Source organism: Syngnathus floridae, chromosome 14 (genome assembly GCF_059516105.1).
Source record: "Syngnathus floridae isolate MCC-2025c chromosome 14, RoL_Sflo_1.0, whole genome shotgun sequence".
Taxonomy (NCBI): domain Eukaryota; kingdom Metazoa; phylum Chordata; class Actinopteri; order Syngnathiformes; family Syngnathidae; genus Syngnathus; species Syngnathus floridae.
The window spans coordinates 8,006,283-8,026,649 of NC_142426.1; the positions used below are offsets into that span (position 1 = coordinate 8,006,283).

At 48.5% G+C, this 20,367-nt stretch overlaps 5 protein-coding genes across 7 annotated transcripts; 2 read left to right on the plus strand and 3 right to left on the minus strand.

Moving 5' to 3' along the window:
- Positions 1 to 106: 106 nt before the first annotated feature.
- yipf1 (Yip1 domain family, member 1) lies at positions 107 to 4,270 on the minus strand. 3 transcript variants are annotated; one of them, XM_088396560.1, is made up of 10 exons: positions 4,009 to 4,270; positions 3,023 to 3,135; positions 2,680 to 2,822; positions 2,502 to 2,582; positions 2,272 to 2,359; positions 2,075 to 2,191; positions 1,785 to 1,951; positions 1,520 to 1,702; positions 1,231 to 1,328; positions 107 to 1,053 (listed from the first exon to the last, which is right to left on the minus strand). In XM_088396560.1, the coding sequence occupies exons 2-9, from the start codon at positions 3,054 to 3,056 to the stop codon at positions 1,245 to 1,247; spliced, it is 897 nt and encodes a 298-aa protein (XP_088252686.1). In that variant the 5' UTR covers positions 3,057 to 3,135; positions 4,009 to 4,270; the 3' UTR covers positions 107 to 1,053; positions 1,231 to 1,244. The 3 variants fall into 3 exon arrangements, with proteins under 3 accessions (XP_088252686.1, XP_088252685.1, XP_088252684.1); XM_088396559.1 differs by lacking the exon at positions 4,009 to 4,270 and adding an exon at positions 3,368 to 3,484; XM_088396558.1 differs by lacking the exon at positions 4,009 to 4,270 and adding an exon at positions 3,283 to 3,451.
- lrrc42 (leucine rich repeat containing 42) lies at positions 3,838 to 6,169 on the plus strand. Its single transcript, XM_088396555.1, has 7 exons — positions 3,838 to 4,390; positions 4,537 to 4,668; positions 4,741 to 4,862; positions 5,022 to 5,107; positions 5,176 to 5,289; positions 5,354 to 5,438; positions 5,509 to 6,169. The coding sequence occupies exons 1-7, from the start codon at positions 3,984 to 3,986 to the stop codon at positions 5,784 to 5,786; spliced, it is 1,224 nt and encodes a 407-aa protein (XP_088252681.1). The 5' UTR covers positions 3,838 to 3,983; the 3' UTR covers positions 5,787 to 6,169.
- Positions 6,170 to 6,233: 64 nt separating this feature from the next.
- tmem59 (transmembrane protein 59) lies at positions 6,234 to 8,805 on the minus strand. The gene is made up of 8 exons (XM_088396556.1): positions 8,625 to 8,805; positions 8,416 to 8,521; positions 8,149 to 8,243; positions 7,558 to 7,710; positions 7,422 to 7,467; positions 7,228 to 7,348; positions 6,888 to 7,005; positions 6,234 to 6,762 (listed from the first exon to the last, which is right to left on the minus strand). Exons 1-8 carry the CDS (start codon positions 8,772 to 8,774, stop codon positions 6,604 to 6,606), a joined length of 948 nt encoding a protein of 315 aa, XP_088252682.1. The 5' UTR covers positions 8,775 to 8,805; the 3' UTR covers positions 6,234 to 6,603.
- A 486-nt stretch (positions 8,806 to 9,291) lies between these two features.
- Positions 9,292 to 10,518, plus strand: tceanc2 (transcription elongation factor A (SII) N-terminal and central domain containing 2). Its single transcript, XM_088396562.1, has 4 exons — positions 9,292 to 9,512; positions 9,601 to 9,742; positions 9,876 to 10,069; positions 10,197 to 10,518. The coding sequence occupies exons 1-4, from the start codon at positions 9,414 to 9,416 to the stop codon at positions 10,383 to 10,385; spliced, it is 624 nt and encodes a 207-aa protein (XP_088252688.1). The 5' UTR covers positions 9,292 to 9,413; the 3' UTR covers positions 10,386 to 10,518.
- A 25-nt stretch (positions 10,519 to 10,543) lies between these two features.
- cdcp2 (CUB domain containing protein 2) lies at positions 10,544 to 12,552 on the minus strand. Its single transcript, XM_088396539.1, has 5 exons — positions 12,486 to 12,552; positions 11,981 to 12,328; positions 11,575 to 11,916; positions 11,140 to 11,496; positions 10,544 to 11,064 (listed from the first exon to the last, which is right to left on the minus strand). Exons 1-5 carry the CDS (start codon positions 12,550 to 12,552, stop codon positions 10,577 to 10,579), a joined length of 1,602 nt encoding a protein of 533 aa, XP_088252665.1. The 3' UTR covers positions 10,544 to 10,576.
- Between the last annotated feature and the right edge of the window lie 7,815 nt (positions 12,553 to 20,367).

Below are 20,367 nucleotides of genomic sequence, written 5' to 3' on the forward strand. Positions count from 1 at the left end.
CTACGTCCATGTTAACGTTTAATTGTTTTCTCAAAAAAATGCAAATTAACGACTGGATTCTTGCACTTTATAGCTGATTAAATAAAAAGGAGTCCTTAGGCTGGTGTTCATATTGACTTAGTGTTTATTTAAACTGGCTGCCCAAATCACAGTGATGGAAGTTGGTTTTTTTTTAAATAAATTTAATATTTCCACCAGCAAATTCATACATTTTTAAATAATGTGGCTTGTTAATCAGCAAACATGAATTATTAAATAAAAGATGCAACATTTGTGGAAATTTACAAGGGCTTTATGTACGAATGTATTGGGGCCACACAGGAAAAAAGAAATAGTGTTTTAAGAACAAAGTTGTTATAGTCAAAGAATGACTATATATAGAAATAATGCAAGAATTAAGTTGTCTAGAGAATAAAGTTGCATTTTCAAGAAAAAAGTACTAATTTACAATATTATAGCATTACAAGGAGAAAGTTGTCATTCAACAAAAATCTAATATTACGAGTCCTCTTGGAAAATCAGATCCTGATTCTTAATAAATTATAACCTTGTTTCTCATAATACTACAAACTTATTCTTGTAAAATTACATCCCTGTTCTTTGACAACTGTCAAGACTTTTTGCTACAGTACATTTCCTCTTCATAAATTCATGAGTTATAATTAACTGATTTTATATTTGTTTGTCGCTGCGTCAGTGTGACATTAATAGCTTCCATACATTTGTTGACATGGTATCTTAAGAGCAGTAAATAAAATTCAAGACATCCGTTCAGTATGGACGAACTGTCCGAATCCCACTACCACAATATGCAATAAACGGCATCTAAAATGTCATCGATGCCGTTCCAAACACCTTTAAGATTGGTCGTGTTTTGGCGTTAAATAGAAACCCAGAGCACCATGTCTTGCCCATCCCGTTACAAAGAACATACTTGGCAGCGATGCACCAAGCGTACCCCCGTACAAGTAGGTTAGGAGGTGAAATCCACACAGCCCTTGACTTCACCACCGCAAGGCAACACGATTCTCTCGAGTAAGGCAACAGGAGACGCTGCAGTTTGGGAGAGGGGAGGGGGGAGGGGGGACAACAACACAAGGTTGACACTTGCGTTGGCGAGGAGAAATCATGTCGAGGCAAGTGCGGTGTCGAGTGTTGTCCTCATTCGAACACGAGGACATGAAATAGTAGGCCACGGTATTAAAAAAAAAAAAAAAAAAAAGTGTGTACCTTCGAACAACTTCTCATGTCGTGTGCGGGTGGAGCATTGGTGTCGTTGAAAGATTGGTGCGCGCTGGCAACAGTTCTTCTTCGCTGAAGAAATACATCTAAAATGGAGGACAACAAGAACGACGTAAACAGCAGCTCAACCATGCAGATATTAGAATCAACCGCACAGACCAATTAAGCCAAAGTAATAGGACACGTGACACCCGCTAGCTAGCTAGTCACTATGTAGCTACGGGTAATGAGGAAAAAAAGAGAGGTTTAAAGATGTTCACTGTATGTGCGTGTTTACTTTGCAGCCAACGGCTAGCAGGGCATTGAGCATCACGACGGCAGACATGACTGCCGCGATCACATTGGGCTTGTCGTCGCGGACGGCGGGCCAGAAGGTGATGACCAGGACGGAGCCCGATAGGCAGAGCGCCACCACGATGGTGAGCCACCGCAGCCACTCGACCGGGATTATCCACAGAACCTTGTGTGGGCAATGAGAACAAGTTAACAAATATGATCGGAGGGAGAAAATGGACATGGACAACTTTGGACATGAAACTCACCACTGCAGGAATGTATATGGAAAGAGAGTATCCATACACACAAACAATCTCAATGAAGGAATACGAGACCAAGTTCATGATCTTGTTGTTCCTCCACAGCAGAAAACCCCATATGGCGAGTGGTACTAGCCAAGCATAGCTGAAGATGGCTGTAGCAGCTATGGAAACTGGGGTGGGGGAAAGAAAACATGAAAGCTATGAGAATATACGTCTCTGCAAGTAGGGGCACTCGTAAAATGTTTTGGTCAAGCTTTGACTTTGTGGAGCTGAGTTCTTTTTTTGGTGCTTACCTTTTCCAAACTCAGGTGTGTACCTGTAGCTTGGCTTGCCCAGGTTCACCAGGAAGGTGGAGAGGTTACCACTGATGGCGATGGCAAACACAAGAGTGGTGCAGATCCAGAATGGTCCTGAGAGGAGTCATGAGCGTATTAGGAATATCAGATTAAAGTGTAAATTCATAAATTGGAAGCTATATTTGCATGCTTACCGTAGAGATCGGGATTTCGACGAAGGTACACATTGATGAAGTTCTTTCCCGGCCAAGGCAGCACTGAGCCAACAATCCTTTCCGTCACCTGAGATAAAAGTCACTTGATAGGACTTCCATTTATTTCTGACTGTCCCGTGAGTTGAAAATCACTCAAGCTAGTTTACATTTATAGATGTTTTTGTTTAATACAAAACAACACATTTTGTGGTTTCAGTTACAATACTTACATGCCGTGTGTCAACATTGAAAAACTGTTGGTAGTACTCAAAAGTCCAGAAAGCTGGGCTTTTCTTCTCCCCTGAGAGAAGCTAGAATGTACAATAAATTATTAAAATGAAGCATTATTGAATTAAAATCCCCCAACAACATAATAATCATCACATATAAATATAACCAGAATCTTGCCTCAGCTTTGTCATCTTCCTCCATGGGATCTTCATCACCACTGGGAACAGCACCACCGAGGGACTTCTGGTTTATAAAATCATCCTCGATGTCGATAGCAGTTGAGTCGCTAGCAGCTACTAGCAGATTGCTCTCTTCGAATTCTTAAATCGTGACATTAAAAGACAAAATACAATTCAGCTTCACTTGACATTCAGTGGGAACTTACCACACTTATAATACCACAATTAAGTCACAAAAAAAACATTATAATATCACACATATGTGCAATGTACATCATCTGCTGTGCCATTTTTGAGCAACAATGAAGACTCAAAAGTTGACGACGAATGACGTCACCTACCTTGAAATTGAAAAGGGTCGTTCGCAGCCGCCATCTATGCCAACCAGTCAGACAGGAAGTTGTCGGATTACTATTTGAGACGAAACAGGTCCCGAGTACCTTTTTTGGGGAAACTGAGAGGAAATAAATAACAAATCACAGTTTAGAGGTGTCTTCCATAGCAATAGATAAAGAAACACGCCAACAAGCAAGCGTTTCAACTTGGCTACTTGTTAGCACGTCTACACTGTAGAAACGAGGACGATACGTTATATACTCACGTTGAAATAAATAAGCAGTACTTTTAAGTTGTGTATGAGAAAGTCTGGAGGACAATTTGACCAGAAAAGTAAATAAAATGCTCACTTTAACCATGCACGATACAAAAATCGTGCCCCAGTCGTTAGCTTACGTTGACGGAAGCAGGACCCGGATGTTTAAGCTTTGTAAACAGACCAACTTCCTGTTAGTGGTTTTTCAAAATGATATTTACCTTGCTTCAATCGTTAATAAAAATCTGATTAAATGAAAGGCTACGAAGATACAAGTTGGGGATGAAAATACTACTATTTATTTTAATTATTTGCTCTACGTTCATGATGAAACTACTTTTGTAGTCAGTAGCCTTTATTTTGACACCATACTTTTAAAACAGACATCAGGGTGAATTTTCAAAAGAAAAGGTAATTCAAGTAAAGAAAATCAAATTGAAACTTAAAAATCAACGATATTCTAACTATGGCATATTTAATTACGTTTTGGACGGCAAAGAAAGATTGTGTCGTCTTTAACGTGTGTTCATGATAAAACTGTGATGTTTCTCGTCGCAGAGCTTTTATTTTGACAGCACAAAAGCAAAACACTCAAACCCCAGTCAATTCGAAAGTCGGCTCTGCCACCCAACTGCGGTGCTTTTTTATTTCATTTTAATTGGACAGAAACACATATTAACTTGATGTTGTTGTGAAGGTCGACACCAACAATGGACGCCAGCAGCGTGTACGTACGAGAAAGAGGCCACCTGCGTCGTGTCAGCGACATCATGCTCTGGAGGCCGGTGATGGCCTCCTCCACGTCTCCGTCTTCATCCTGTCGGCGGACCAACCCGCTGGTACTTCGGAAGGAGCACTTCGTGTCCACGTACAACGCTGAGGGCAGCCTGCGCTACAGCAGCAAGTCACTGTTTGACATCACGCTGCTCTTTGTGGTGTGCAACGTGCAGCACGTGGACTCGCTGGTGGGCTTCCCAGAACAGATCGGGGACAGGCTGTTCGTGGCCGCGAAGGAAAACCGTGTATTTCTGAACCAGGAAGTCTCCCCCAAAGTTCTGCAGCTCTTTGGCGACGCCTATGGCGACACGGTGCTCGGTTCCCTCTGCCTCAGGAACAGGTCTGACCCACCCTTTGGTTTGTCTTTAGTTGACGTGTCGGTATTAGATGTTATCGGGCTGCAAATTTGTATCGGTCCTTTGATGACCTTCAAAAGATTATTCATGGTGGATGAAGTTTACGTGATGTGATCCTTGTGTGCCTCAGGTTTCCTCTACTGAGCGAACGTATGGCTGACATCAAGACCTTCCACAGCTTGAAACGTTTAGACCTGTTCGGCTGCCGACTGGGCGACAACCATGAGATATTCCAGCACCTGACGTCGGCCTCACTTGCGAGGTGATAAACTGCCCTAGGGTCAAGGCTCGCTGTGCCCATCTTTTTTCTTTTCGGCCTTCTCTCCTTTTGTAGATGCTTGAGTCAGCTCTTCATTGGTGGCAACGGCCTGTCAGATGATGGCCTGCGGCGACTGATGGCGCCTGTGAGAATAATGAAGAAAGGACTGGACTGTCTTCAGTGCCTGGATGTTTCACGTAAGTTCCCATTTTGAGAGGGAAGAATGAAAATAACTAGTTTCGTTACCCATGACATGTTTGCTTGAGATGCAGGTATTATTGTTGTCCACTTGGGGTCGCCATTTCGAATTTTACACTCTGTATGAGTCTTGGTTTGCAATTATTTCTCTAATCCAGATAACCCCATTTCTGAGAGGGCTCTCCGCTACCTGAAGTGCCTTCCCAAGCTGGAAAAACTGGATGCATCTGGCACCAGCATAAAGGTGCTTGAGGGCACACTTAGTTCGTATTAGCGCTTAGCTTAAACAAAAAATAATTTTGTCCTTTGCAGTTTAGCGCAAGACTTAATTCCTGCACGTGGGAGCTGCTGGGCCTGATTTATTCCGAAAAGGCGCTGGATGTCTTTGACCACTCAGAATGTAAAACACAAGGATGGGCAGAGCAGGTAACAGGGTTGACGTTTTTCGTGAATTGTTGTGTGACCAATGTCTCATATTCAAATGTGTAAGGTTGTAAATCAGTGGGAAACAAGCGGAACGCAAATGTCGAAACAGAAGAAACTCGACGAGTCCAGAATATCAGCACTTCGCTTTTGTAAGTATTGCTCCATTGTGCTTTCAACGAGCAGTTCAAAAACCGCCATTATTAATTTTACATTTTGAAGTCGGCAGGCAAAAGTTTGTCCAAGAAGTGTTGAACTCGACACCGTTGTGTCGCGATGAAGCTGTAACACCTGAGAAACAACGTCTGCATTTCTACAAACCTCCAGCGGGTAGCATCGCAGACGGCGCCTCCTCCGACAGAACTTGCCAGATCGCAACGGGCAAAAGGAAGCGGATGTCGGAAAAGTGCAGTGACGGTTTGACAGCTAGTCCGCCGACGAAACGCGCCTCCTCGTCGGTGTTGACGCCTGACGCCATGGATTTGTTGGACCTATACTGAGATGCATCGTCGCAAGGACTGTACAGTTGTTTTGTTCAGTTATCTTTTATCCATCCATCCATTATCTGTACCACTTGTCCCCATGGGGGACGTGGGCATGCTGGAGCCTATCCCAGCAGTCATCGGACAGAAGGCGGGGGACACCCAGAACTGGTTGCCAGCCAATCGCAGGGCTCACAGAGACAAACAACCATTCGCACTCACACCTAGGGACGATTTACCAAGCATGTTTTTGGGATGTGGGAGGAAACCGGAGTGCCCGGAGAAAACCCACATGGGCCCGGGGAGAACATGCAAACTCCACACAGGGAGGGTTAGGGTTACCGAACCCGCACCCTTCTAACTGTGAGGCGGTCGTAGAAATAAAATTATTTTGTACCGTTTGTGTTATTTTGTTCAGTTCATCTTCACCCATTCCGTTGAGAACAGAAGGACCCACAGTCACTGTTGGGTTCAAAAAGAGCAAATTATTTTATTAAGATCTGTCAAGTACAGTTTATGGCAGTGGGACAACAAGAACCAGCCAGGTGAGCGGATTTAGCTTATCGCATTTCATTTGTCATTTTGTTGAAACATCGAGTGCCTGGATGAAATCAATTCAAAAGAAGTCACAGCTTTTAATAAAATAAGCACAGCCACCAAATGCAAAATATATAGAAGGCGGTTTGTATTGGCATTGCAGTACCATCATACAACCCGTTTGAAAAGCACCAAAAGGGGCGTAAGGAATCAATTTTAGAAACATTTGACAAAGTTTCTTAATGCGACCACAAGTGGAATTAAAAGTTTTTACATCACCACACTCATTTAGGTTTTTTTAGACGTCAGACTGGCCGAGGTCCACTTTTGGAAGAAGAGGCCCTGCCTCCTCGCCATCTTCTTGCCCTTTGGAGGTGATGACGAGCAGGGAGGATGCCGGGTACGGCACCAGCTTCTGCGTTGAGAAGAAATCCCTGTCGCCGTAGATGCTCAATTTCTGAAAAATAAAATGTTGTCACGTAACAAATTAAACTCCAAAGTCAAAGTAACCACAATATCTCGTGTGTCATTGCTCTGTTAAAAGTAACGAGAGTTATCCCCAAAGGTCTCACAGCAACTGACCTCAGCCGGCACATACTGGTCCACAGCAGTGGCCACGGTGGCACAGCAGATCCAGACAAGGACCAGCACAGACAGTACCAGGGTGGTGGTGAGAATCCAGCCTGGCAGCCAAGGGTTCCTGAGGAGCAAATGTTTCAACCTCTGCTTAGTGTCCTTTCAGGCCATTTACAAAACATTTTTTTTTCTTTTCATAAGAGTTAATTAATTTTGTGTTCCTGTTTCTTCACATAAGAAGAATATATGATTTTGCCTCCAAGTGCAGCCTTCCCCGCTTCCTGAAGACATGAATGTTAATTCCGAGAATGCGCAAAAAAAAAAAAATTGTGTTGAGGTACACAACCTTGAGAGGCAGCTGAAAATGTTGTAATTGTAGTAGCTGCGGTCGGCACTCATGTCACGATCCCTCTCTTGGATGAGCGTGCGCTGGTAGTCTTTGTAAACTGGGCTATTCACATCAGAGACTTGAAAGAAGACCAAAAAAAAAAAAATCACACAAAAGTAAGACTATTTTCTTTCTTGAAAATAAGAGCTTACACGTCGTCTGTACGTTCTCTGTATCATCTTCTTTCTCAGATTCAAACTGAGGGGAAAAACAGATTTGAATAAGGATTCAGTCTGACAAACACACAGGATTCCATATTCTTGTTTTTCCCCTCGTAGCATCACTCACCTGGAAAATGACAACTTTGCCGTCGTCAGCCTGGAGATAAAAGGTCCATGTATTAGTGATGAAGCCGTGCGCCTGATTCATCATGTCCTCCCAGAAGCGTTGCACAACCATCAACGGGTAGAGCAGGTGAATCCTCGGCACCATCGCTTCAAGCTAAATATATGAAAGGAAGGCACTCAAATTCACCCATTTGTTGACGGAACAAATGTTTGGGGGGGTTGACTTTCAAGTTAAGACTTAATTGTGTGTTGAAATAGAATGTAGCTTATCAAGATGCAACCTGACCGGGAAACGTGAAAGCGGGCATGAATTAAAATACCTACCCAGAATCGTAGCATATTTTGATTTGAGAATTCATCTCACGCAATCTCAGTCGACAGTAAAATCTAACAAGCAGTCTCATGAATGCTTAACAAGTCATTTATAGACGCATTGGCATCAAATAATCTGTCAGCCACTTCTTTTTCAGGACGATGTAAGACGTGCTTAGAGGTGATACGAAAGTGCTTTTGATATCAGCTTCCCTTTGTAAACATATTGATCCTGACTGACAAGACAAGTTCCATATTAGGGCAGACATATTGTGTGCACCTGTTTATGGCGCTGCTGGGCTAAAGGAAGCTGGTTGTTGCAGCCCAAGTTGCATGCATACTGCTCGATCACCTGCGTGTAGGCTTCGTGACAGGCTGTAAGAGAATTCAAAAAAGGATTACAAAGACACAAAGGAAACGCAACACTGTTTACAGCGCAAATGACTCTCCTTTGAATCAAAAGATATGTAAATTTCCCCCAACTTTGAACCCGATGAATGTAAAACCCAGTGACATTATACGTATAAAGTCGGACATTTTCTCTTACTTGACTGACAGTCGACTAAGGTCCGATTCAAGTCTTTACTGTCACGAACAAATTGGCAAATAGAGAACAAACGGCAGCCTCGTTGACAAGCGTAGAGTTCCTCTTCCTACGAACAAACAAAAAACGCCCATTGAAATGCACTATCATGACGTTATATCAAAGTAGGCTAAAACCTGCTTTTATCCAACTGAAGCTAGCCAATTACTCACCCGCGGATAAGTGTGTAAAGTATAGGTCATTTCACAAGACCTATGGCAAGATGCCGTGCTTCCCAAAACGCTGTCGAACACGTCCGAGGACGCTGCCACCAAAGTCCCAAAGAGTCCCAAAAAGAATACGATTGTAGACGCAGTCGCCATTTCGTGTGCTGCTCAAAACAAACCCCAAACAAAACAAACACGGTCGCTTCCTCTTCCAGCTTAATCCGACCAAGGCCTCGCGAGAACATATCCTCTCACGAGTTCTCATTGTTTACAGGCCAGGCAGTCGCTCTCGCGAGACATTCTGGAAATATTTTGATGCATTTATTAACTCGGGAATTTTTAAATTCAGTACGTTTCATGCCAAGATTATTTTGGGAAGATATGACAAACCGTGAATCAAATAGCCTCTAAGCGTAAGAAAGATTCTGATTGATAAAATAAAAAAGAGCTACAACCTAAACAGCATGAAAATTTGAAAATCCCTGACTTTCGTTGTCATTTTTTTTGCGTGCCCGCTGCATATACACTTATTCTAATTTCACGCTGAAATAAATCAAAATTAAGCGTGGAGTAATCACAATGTGTTTTAATATTCAATTCAGAATAATAAAACCACAAAGAATAAAACAAAAATATCAGGCAACTCCCATAATTTAACCCTGGTATAACTTATATTTCCGATAACATCAAATGCAACATTAGTAGCACTGTGTTGCTAGCTACGGCTAGCTTTAGCAGCAAATGTTTTTAATCTGTTCCAACCTCACGTGAACATTTTATCAAGCTACTCTTAAGATGGACAAGTTTGTGGTGCGGCTACCTAAAGTAGAGAGGCCCAAAACGTCGAGGAGTACCGAGAAGAATTACAAGCAAACCACCATAGAATCCTTACGAGTGGGTTATTTTGTTGTTGTTTTTCTGCATGCATGCTATCCTTGAATACAACCCAAATATGAGCAACCTAATAATACTTTATCTACAGAGGGTGGTCGTCATTGAGGACATATTGCGCTATAAATCCACACTGGAGCTGCCAGGACAGAGCAGGGACAACATGCTGAGTGCCTTGGACGCTTTGAGCAAGAAGATGCCCTCCAAGGAGGTGCTGAAGTCAACCAAAATAGGTAACATTAAGCAAAACATTGTGGAGGGATTCGTAAACAAACATCCACTTCAGTTGTCTTCCATAATAACACAACGAGATTTATTTAAAGTCTTCACTTTTAACCTGTAAAAAAAAATCTTTGCCTACCATAGGTCACACCGTCAACAAATTGCGGAAGCACCCAGAGCCTGAAGTGAGCTTGGCGGCTTCCGGAGTGTACACTGCCTGGAGGACGTTTGTGGAGGAGAATTCCAATAAGCCGTCTATCGAGGTGCACTCGGACAAGCAATCGGAAGGCCTTAGGAGCAATGCCAGGAGACTTCTGGCTGAAGCACTGGAGCTCAAGGTGAGGGCTGGCATCATCTTCTGAGGTGGTGCATCAATTTTTCTCCTCCATCTTCGCCAACCACGTGGTGCAACTGTTAACTGAGCATTTGTTCCTTTTTGTATGTATTTCCACTCTTGCCTGCCAGGAGGACTGCGGCCTGGTGGACAACACTGAGAGGGAAGTGTTCCACCAGAGCGGTTGGCTTGTCAGCGGCTCGTACCGGAGGACAGTACGGACGCTGGTGTTCGCCTTCAAACGGCAGCCTGAGCTCAGAGCGAAGCTAAAGCGGGATCATGCCTCGGTTGCCCAGCTAGTGTCCAAGTATAAGCGATAAGCTTTTTATGTTGTGTTGAATGTAAATATGCAATTTATGATTGGTGATGTATTTTTTTTATTCTTAATTATGCTTTGTTTTTATACTGTATTGAAAGTGTGAATTAAAAATAAACTTTCACACATTTGGAGGATATCCTGGTAGTATACATTGTTATAAAAAGAATTTTTTTTACGAACGAGCATAGGCTGCTAAAGCAACACGAGCCAGACAATGGCGATCACCATGAGGATGACAGCGAGGACGCAGATACTAATGAAGACGATATCGCTGAGGTCGTGGGGCTCGACGTCGGCGCGCCCCAGCCCGCCCCCTCCGGCGGAAGCCTCGCCACTCACGGCTTCCCGCTCGAGCCGGCGCTCCTCGGCCGAGACGATGGACGCCGAGGCCACCTTGCGCATGGCATCACACTGCACTTTGTACTCCTGCACGTTGCGCCGCTCGCCGTCAGAAAAGTCAATGTAGAGCTTGTTGACCAGCATGGTGACGTTACGGTGCTTCTGACTGGCCGTGCCGCAGTTGACGAATTGGGCGAGGATCTTGTAAGAGGTGGCCGTCAGCTGGGCGGTGCACGTGGGGTTGCCTAGGTAGATGCGTTCGCGGTCCAACTGGGGTAACGAGTGCTGGGGTATTAGGATGGTGAACTCTGACCTGGTGCAACTCACGTTGACGGGCACCACTACGGAAGGCCATGCAACTTTGGTAACATGATACAAAAATAGACACTACGTATTTGGTAGCCAGTCAAGCATACCTCCAAGATAAGAAGCAGTGAAGCCTCTGTGCGCCTCATCCCTGTCGGTGCTCAGCACCACCAGCATCTTGTTGCCCCGGGAGACGAGCGACGACGGCCTCTCGGCGCCGCACCAGCGTCCGAGGAGCGCGTCTGCCGACTGCCGCTCCCCGTCGTACACGGCCACCCAGTCGTAGTCGCACTCATCCGTGAGGCTGTTGCGGCCTTCCAGGTCCATGACAGGGAAGAAGAGCTTGATGCGGTAGCCAGCCGCTAGCGAAATACTCCAGTGGCAGTTGATGTTGTTTGGATAGATCTGCGGGAAGTTTGGGCTGCTGAAGTTGCCGCACACGTCCGAAAGCACTTGCTGGCATTCGCCTACGGACACACGGGGAACAACTTGGCCTTCTAAACCAGAGATTGCACACATTTTGGAATAGCTACAAAATGACCTACCTGAGTAGTAATAGGCCTTGAAGCCCCGCCCACCGATGTTAAAGTCAGATTTGAAGACGAGCAGCAATTGGTTGGTGGTGGTGACGGTGGCGGGAGGCTTGTTGGCCCCGCAGTACGTACCCAGGTGGCGATGCGCCACCGTGGGGCCGTCAAACAGGGCCACGTAGTCAAAATGGCACCCCTCATTGTTTTCCATCTGGAAATCCAAGAAGAGAAGCGTGACGGCGCTGGTGTTGGAGACGTGTATGAGCCACGTGCAGTCGGCGTCGTTGCTGTACTCCGCGGGGTAACCCGGGCTGGAGATGACGCCCGAAAGGCCTGTTAGCACCCCGCCGCACATATCTGCACGAAAAAAAGAGTCCAGTTAACTAAAAAGTAAAATCATTTAACTATCACTGACATATACCTTTCCTGTAGCCCAAACTGAAGCCCCTGTGCGCCACGTGACGGTCCGAGCGGAAGATGACCGACATGACGTTCCAGGACGAAGTGAAGGCCGGCGGGGGTGCGTCGCCACAAAAGGTGCCCAGAAGGTTGCCTTCATCGCCGGCTACACCGTTGTAGATCTTAACATGGTCATAGGCACAGCTGGAGTGGTACTCCAGTTCAAAGTGTTGGAAGGTGAGCAGCACCGAGGAACCTTCCGGCACAACAATGAGCCAGGAACAGCGGATGTTGTACGGGTAAAGGCCCGGGAAGTTTGGACTGGACAGGTTGCCGGACGCCGCCGAGAGGATGCCGCCACATTTAACACCTTAAAAGATCAAATTAACCGAATGTATATAGTTTTCATTCGGGTCACAATTTCTTCCATTTAAACTCAGAATTCATCTTACGCATTAAAATCCTAAAGTGGCACATTCAGGTGCAACCTTGTAGAAGGTGTGTGCAAGCTGTGATAACAAACTCACCTTTTTGATCCGCCACTGTGTCGACAAGCAGCATGAAATAAACAAGCGGAGCCACCCGGAGCGTCATCTTAGACTTTTTGTCTCACGTAAAGTCAACATTGGTTTTAAAAACACCACGTCGGCAGCAGAAGCAGTAGCATGATGATGAAGGCGTACACACACAGGCCAGAGCACTCAGCTGTCTATCTATTGTGTAGCTCCTAAAAAATTCATCCCCAACCTGAAACTCACCTGAGGCTATACTGTCACTAAATTTTAATGACGTAGGGGGTCGGCTTGTCGGGACCGCGTACATTTTTAATAACCACCATTGAAGAGAAAGACAACAACACAGAACACATGTCGACCACCTGGAACATACTCAGAATTTGCCTCGTGCTTTACTCCCTCAGCAATTACAGTGCAGCTCAGCCTCTGGCACCTCACGTCATCGTTATGATTGTTGGAAAAGCAATAAAAAAAAAAAAGCCCATGAGTGTTTGTGTGAGTGAGAGAGAACAGAACACAGAGTGTGGAGGAAAAACATTAAAAAAGACAGAGTATTTTCTAGTCAAGTCAAATTTATTTATACAACCCTTAATAGAGATTTTATGATGGGAATAATTTGGCTTACATTTACATTATTTCCTATGAGAGAAGCATTTCCCCCCCGTCGTCTTCATGAATGAATGCAGAATACGTCATAGTCATCTTCCCATGCAAGATGGCGCTGTTGCATCATGATAACAAAATGGCAAGTTTTTTTTTTATTTAATTCTCCACGCAGCGCCATACAAGCCATGCCAAGCTCTAAACTGAAACAAATAAGAATGTGATTAAAATCAGTCAAGTGTTTTTATTTTTTCTTACCCCCACCACACACGCACAAGCGTGCGTGTACGCGCGCATGCACGCACACACACCCAGACGTACACAAGAAATTCTTGGAAGTTCCTCTGCTGCCTTTGAATTTTAATTCCGTCCTCTATGAGGGAAAGAAAAGCTCGTCATTGTTGAGGGATTCGGATATGTGGCGGGGCAGCAGTTGAAATGTGTTGTGGAAAGATACGGGCAAGTGTTCGGGTGGGAGGGGGGCGCAATTAAATCACACCTCGAGTAATACTCCAGAAACAAATGGGTTTGAAATGGCTGCAAAATGAATCAAAGGTGGGGGCTTGAGTGATACACTCAAACATCAAATGGAACCTAATTTAATTTTACTAAACATTCTGCCTAAACAATTACTACTAGAAATGCATGGTTGCAGTCATCTGTCAAAATGTTGTCCATCCATCCATCCATCCATCCATCCATCCATCCATCCATCCATCCATCCATCCATCCATCCATCCATCCATCCATCCATCCATCCATCCATCCATCCATCCATCCATCCATCCATCCATCCATCCATCCATCCATCCATCCATCCATCCATCCATCCATCCATCCATCCATCCATCCATCCATCCATCCATCCATCCATCCATCCATCCATCCATCCATCCATCCATCCATCCATCCATCCATCCATCCATCCATCCATCCATCCATCCATCCATCCATCCATCCATCCAGTCTGTCTACATGTGTTGCTACACCACCGGAATGTTTTGAAACTCAGCAGTCCAAACGACTGCCAAATCAAAACAACATTTCAAGACAGAAATAGCACAGAGGAGTTTCTCCAAAGTGTCATAAAAGCATGCACTTTGTGCTTGTGTGACACTCAGGCTGATATTTTCAGCTACCTACCTGCTGCTGCAAAAGTCATCTGAGGCATTCAGGAACCATCTGCATTCATGTGCATACATTGTACGCATTTGGGAAGTATTTAGTCAAATGTCATCTGCCAACAGAAGCTATTTATTAGTTCTCTTGTTTTGCTAATCAAAAGGACCGCAAATGCCAAAGCTCACACCACTGCAGCACACGCACACAAGCGTGCTTAGGAATGACAACAAGCAGTGAAATTTACTATAATAATTCAAGTCTTAAAAAGTTTAATTTTCCAAAAGGAAGACAATAAATCTCATTTAATAAAAAACAAGTCGGCCTTAATTTTACTGAAGGTATTCAAAATGTCACACAATAAACAATAACCAGTTCAGTGGCCTAGTAGTAGAGTGTCCGCCCTGAGACTGGAAGGTTGTGGGTTCAAATCCCGGCCGGGTCATACCAAAGACTATAAAAATGGGACCCATTGCCTCCCTGCTTGGCACTCAGCATTAAGGGTTGGAATTGGGGGGTTAGATAACCAAATGATTTCCAAGCGTGGCACCGCTGCTGCTCACTGCTCCCCTCTCCCCCAGGGGATGGATCAAAATCACATGGGGATGGGTACAAGGCAAGTGCAAGTCCAAGTCCAAGTCCAGGCAAGGCAAGGCATGGCAAGTGTAAGCTAAGGCAAGTACAAGGCACGGCAAGTGCAAGGCACGGCAAGTGCACGGCAAGTCCAAGTCCAAGTCCAAGTCCAAGTCAAGTCCAGTCAAGTCAAGGCCAGTACAAGGCAAGGCAAGGCCAGTACAAGGCAAGGCAAGGCAAGTACAAGGCAAGGCAAGTACAAGGAAAGGCAAGTACAAGGCAAGGCAAGTACAAGGCAAGGCAAGTACAAGGCAAGTACAAGTACAAGGCAAGGCAAGGTAAGGCAAGTACAAGTCCGAGTCAAGTCCAAGTCCAAGTCCAAGTCCAAGTCCAAGTCCAAGTCCAAGTCCAAGTCCAAGTCCAAGTCCAAGTCCAAGTCCAAGTCCAAGTCCAAGGCAAGGCAAGGCAAGGCAAGGCAACAACAAGGCAAGGCAAGGCAAGAAAGTACAAGGCGAGGCGAGGCAAGTGCAAGGCAAGTGCGAGGCGAGGCGAGGCGAGGCGAGGCGAGGCAAGGCAAGGCGAGTACAAGGCAAGGCAAGGCAAGGCAAGGCAAGGCAAGGCAAGGCAAGGCAAGGCAAGGCAAGGCAAGGCAAGGCAAGTACAAGGCAAGTACAAGGCAAGGCAAGGCAAGTACAAGGCAAGTACAAGGCAAGGCAAGACAAGACAAGGCAAGGCAAGGCAAGGCAAGGCAAGGCAAGGCAAGGCAAGGCAAGGCAAGGCAAGGCAAGGCAAGGCAAGTACAAGGCAAGGCAAGGCGAGGTGAGGCAAGGCAAGTGCGAGGCGAGGCAAGGCAAGGCAAGGCAAGTACAAGAGGAGGCGAGGCGAGGCAAGGCGAGTACAAGGCAAGGCAAGGCAAGGCAAGGCAAGGCAAGGCAAGGCAAGGCAAGGCAAGTACAAGGCGAGGCGAGGCGAGGCAAGGCAAGTGCGAGGCGAGGCGAGGCAAGGCAAGGCAAGTACAAGGCAAGGAAAGGCAAGGCAAATACAAGTCCGAGTAAAGTCCAAGTGCAAGGCAAGGCAAGGCAAGGCAAGGCAAGGCAAGGCAAGGCAAGTCAAGTACAAGGCAAGTACAAGGCAAGGCAAGGCAAGGCAAGGCAAGTACAAGGCAAGGCAAGGCAAGGCAAGTACAAGGCAAGTACAAGGCAAGGCAAGTACAAGGCAAGTACAAGGTGAGGCGAGGCAGGCGAGGCAAGTACAAGGCAAGGCAAGGCAAGGCAAGGCGAGGCAAGGCGAGTACAAGGCAAGGCAAGGCAAGGCAAGGCAAGGCAAGGCAAGGCAAGGCAAGGCAAGGCAAGGCAAGGCAAGGCAAGGCAAGGCACGGCACGGCACGGCAAGGCAAGGCAAGGCAAGGCAAGGCAAGTGCAAGGCGAGGCGAGGCGAGGCGAGGCGAGGCGAGGCGAGGCGAGGCAAGGCAAGGCAAGGCAAGTGCAAGGCAAGGCGAGGCGAGGCGAGGCAAGGCAAGGCAAGGCAAGGCAAGGCAAGGCAAGGCAAGGCAAGGCAAGGCAAGGCAGTACAAGGCGAGGCGAGGTGAGACAAGTGCGAGGCGAGGCGAGGCAAGGCAAGTACAAGGCGAGGCGAGGCGAGGCAAGGCGAGTAGAAGGCAAGGTAAGGCAAGGCAAGGCAAGGCAAGTAGAAGGCAAGGCAAGGCAAGGCAAGGCAAGGCAAGGCAAGGCAAGGCAAGGCAAGGCAAGGCAAGGCAAGTACAACCCAAGGCAAGGCAAGGCAAGGCAAGGCAAGGCAAGGCAAGGCAAGGCAAGGCAAGGCAAGGCAAGGCAAGGCAGTACAAGGCGAGGCGAGGTGAGACAAGTGCGAGGCGAGGCGAGGCGATGCGGGGCGAGGCGAGGCAAGTACAAGGCGAGGCGAGGCGAGGCAAGGCGAGTACAAGGCAAGGCAAGGCAAGGCAAGGCAAGGCAAGGCAAGGCAAGGCAAGGATATGGCAAGGCAAGTACAAGTCGAGGCGAGGCCAGTACAAGGCGAGGCGAGGCAAGTACAAGGCAATTACAAGGCAAGTAAAAGGCCAAGGCCAAGGCCAAGGCCAAGTGCGAGGCGAGGCGAGGCGAGGCGAGAGGCGGCAAGGCAAGTACAAGGCGAGGCGAGGCAAGGCAAGGCAAGGCGAGGCGAGGCAAGGCAAGGCAAGGCGAGGCGAGGCGAGGCGAGGCGAGGCGAGGCGAGGCAAGTACAAGGCAAGGCAAGGCAAGGCAAGGCAAGGCAAGGCAAGGCAAGGCAAGGCAAGTACAAGGCAAGGCAAGGCAAGGCAAGGCAAGGCAAGTACAACCCAAGGCAAGGCAAGGCAAGGCAAGGCAAGGCAAGGCAAGGCAAGGCAAGGCAAGGCAAGGCAAGGCAAGGCAAGGCAAGGCAGTACAAGGCGAAGCGAGGTGAGACAAGTGTGAGGCGAGGCGAGGCAAGGCAAGTACAAGGCGAGGTGAGGCGAGGCAAGACGAGTAGAAGGCAAGGTAAGGGAAGGCAAGGCAAGGCAAGTAGAAGGTAAGGCAAGGCAAGGCAAGGCAAGGCAAGGCAAGGCAAGGCAAGGCAAGGCAAGGCAAGGCAAGGCAAGGCAAGGCAAGGCAAGTACAAGGCAAGGCAAGGCAAGGCAAGGCAAGGCAAGGCAAGGCAAGGCAAGGCAAGGCAAGGCAAGGCAAGGCAAGGCAAGGCAAGGCAAGGCAAGGCAAGGCAAGGCAAGGCAAGGCAAGGCAAGGCGAGGCGAGGCAAGGCAAGGCAAGGCAAGGGCAAGGCTAGTACAAGTACAAGTGCAACTGCAAGGGCAAGTGCAAATGCAAGGGCGAGGGCAAGGGCAAGGCAAGGCAAGGCAAGGCAAGGCAGTGCAAGGCAGTGCAAGGCAGTGCAAGGCAAGTACAAGGCAAGGCAAGTACAAGGCAAGGCAAGGCAAGGCAAGGCAAGGCATGGCATGGCAAGGCAAGGCAAGGCAAGGCAAGGCAAGGCAGTACAAGGCGAGGTGAGGCGAGGCGAGGCAAGGCAAGTGCAAGGCGAGGCGAGGCAAGGCAAGGCGGGCGAGGCGAGGCAAGGCAAGTACAAGACAAGTAAAAGGCAAGGCAAGGCAAGTAGAAGGCAAGTACAAGGCAAGTACAAAAAGAGGCAAGGCAAAGCAAGGCAAGGCAAGGCAAGGCAAGGCAAGGCAACTTAAGGCAAGGAAATGGCAAGGCAAGTACAAGTCGAGGCGAGGCAAGTACAAGGCGAGGCGAGGCAAGTACAAGGCGAGGTGAGGCAAGGCAAGGCAAGGCAAGGCAAGGCAAGGAGAGGCAAGTTAAGTACAAGACAAGTACAAGGCAAGGCAAGGCAAGGCAAGTACAAGGCAAGTACAAGGCAAGTACAAGAAGAGGCAACGCAAGGCAAGGCAAGGCAAGGCAAGGCAAGGCAAGGAAATTGCAAGGCAGGTACAAGTCGAGGCAAGGCAAGTACAAGGCGAGGCGAGGCAAGTACAAGGCAAGTACAAGGCCAAGGCAAAGCAAGGCAAGTACAACCCAAGGCAAGGCAAGGCAAGGCAAAGCAAGGCAAGGCGAGTCGAGGGGAGACAAGTGCGAGGCGAGGCGAGGCGATGCGAGGCGGGGCGAGGCGAGGCGAGGTAAGGCAAGTACAAGGCGAGGCGAGGCGAGGCAACGCGAGTACAAGGCAAGGCAAGGCAAGGCAAGGCAAGGCACGGCAAGGCAAGGCAAGGCAAGTACAAGGCAAGGCAAGGCAAGGCAAGGCAAGTACAACCCAAGGCAAGGCAAGGCAAGGCAAGGCAAGGCAAGGCAAGGCAAGGCAAGGCAAGGCAAGGCGAGGCGAGGCGAGGCGAGGCAAATACAAGGCAAGGCAAGGCAAGGCAAGTGCGAGGCGAGGCGAGGCAAGTACAAGGCAAGGCAAGGCAAGGCAAGTACAAGGCAAGTACAAGGCAAGGCAAGGCAAGGCAAGGCAAGTACAAGGCAAGGCAAGGCAAGGCAAGTACAAGGCAAGTACAAGGAAAGTATAAGGCACGGCAAGTTCAAGGCAAGTACAAGACAAGTACAAGGCAAGTACAAGGCAAGGCAAGTACACGTACGAGGCGAGGCGAGGCGAGACAAGGCGAGGCGAGGCAAGTACAAGGCAAGGCGAGGCAAGTACAAGGCAAGGCAAGGCAAGGCAAGGCAAGGCAAGGAGAGGCAAGGCGAGGCAAGGCAAGGCAAGGCAAGGCAAGGCGAGGCGAGGCGAGGCGAGGCGAGGCGAGGCGAGGCGAGGCAAGTACAAGGCAAGGCAAGGCAAGGCAAGGCAAGGCAAGGCAAGGCAAGGCAAGGCAAGGTAAGGCAAGTACAAGGCAAGGCAAGGCAAGGCAAGTACAAGGCAAGGCAAGGCAAGGCAAGGCAAGGCAAGGCAAGGCAAGGCAAGGCAAGGCAAGGCAAGGCAAGGCAAGGCAAGGCAAGTGCAAGGCGAGGCGAGGCGAGGCGAGGCGAGGCGAGGCGAGGCGAGGCGAGGCGAGGCGAGGCGAGGCGAGGCGAGGCGAGGCGAGGCGAGGCGAGGCGAGGCGAGGCGAGGCGAGGCGAGGCGAGGCAAGGCAAGGCAAGGCAGAGGCGAGGCGAGGCGAGGCGAGGCGAGGCGAGGCGAGGCAAGGCAAGGCAAGGCAAGGCAAGGCAAGGCAAGGCAAGGCAAGGCAAGGCAAGGCAAGGCAAGGCAAGGCAGTACAAGGCGAAGCGAGGTGAGACAAGTGCGAGGCGAGGCGAGGCAAGGCAAGTACAAGGCGAGGCGAGGCGAGGCAAGGCGAGTAGAAGGCAAGGTAAGGCAAGGCAAGGCAAGGCAAGTAGAAGGCAAGGCAAGGCAAGGCAAGGCAAGGCAAGGCAAGGCAAGGCAAGGCAAGGCAAGGCAAGGCAAGGCAAGGCAAGGCAAGGCAAGGCAAGGCAAGTACAACCCAAGGCAAGGCAAGGCAAGGCAAGGCAAGGCAAGGCAAGGCAAGGCAAGGCAAGGCAAGGCAAGGCAAGGCAAGGCAAGGAAAGGCAGTAAAAGGCGAGGCGAGGTGAGACAAGTGCGAGGCGAGGCGAGGCAAGGCAAGGCGAGGCAAGTACAAGGCAAGGCGAGAAGAGGCAAGGCGAGTACAAGGCAAGGCAAGGCAAGGCAAGGCAAGGAGAGGCAAGGCACGTACAAGACAAGTACAAGGCAAGGCAAGGCAAGGCAAGTACAAGGCAAGTACAAGGCAAGTACAAGAAGAGGCAAGGCAAGGCAAGGCAAGGCAAGAAAAGGCAAGGCAAGGCAAGGCAGGGCAAGGATATGGCAAGGCAAGTACAAGTCGAGGCGAGGCCAGTACAAGGCGATGCGAGGCAAGTACAAGGCAAGTAAAAGGCCAAGGCCAAGGCCAAGTGCGAGGCGAGGCGAGGCGAGGCGCGGCAAGGCAAGTACAAGGCGAGGCGAGGCAAGGCAAGGCAAGGCAAGGCGAGGCGAGGCAAGGCAAGCCGAGGCGAGGCGAGGCGAGGCGAGGCGAGGCGAGGCAAGTACAAAGCAAGTCAAGGCAAGGCAAGGCAAGTCAAGGCAAGGCAAGGCAAGGCAAGGTAAGGCAAGGCAAGGCAAGAACAAGGCAAGG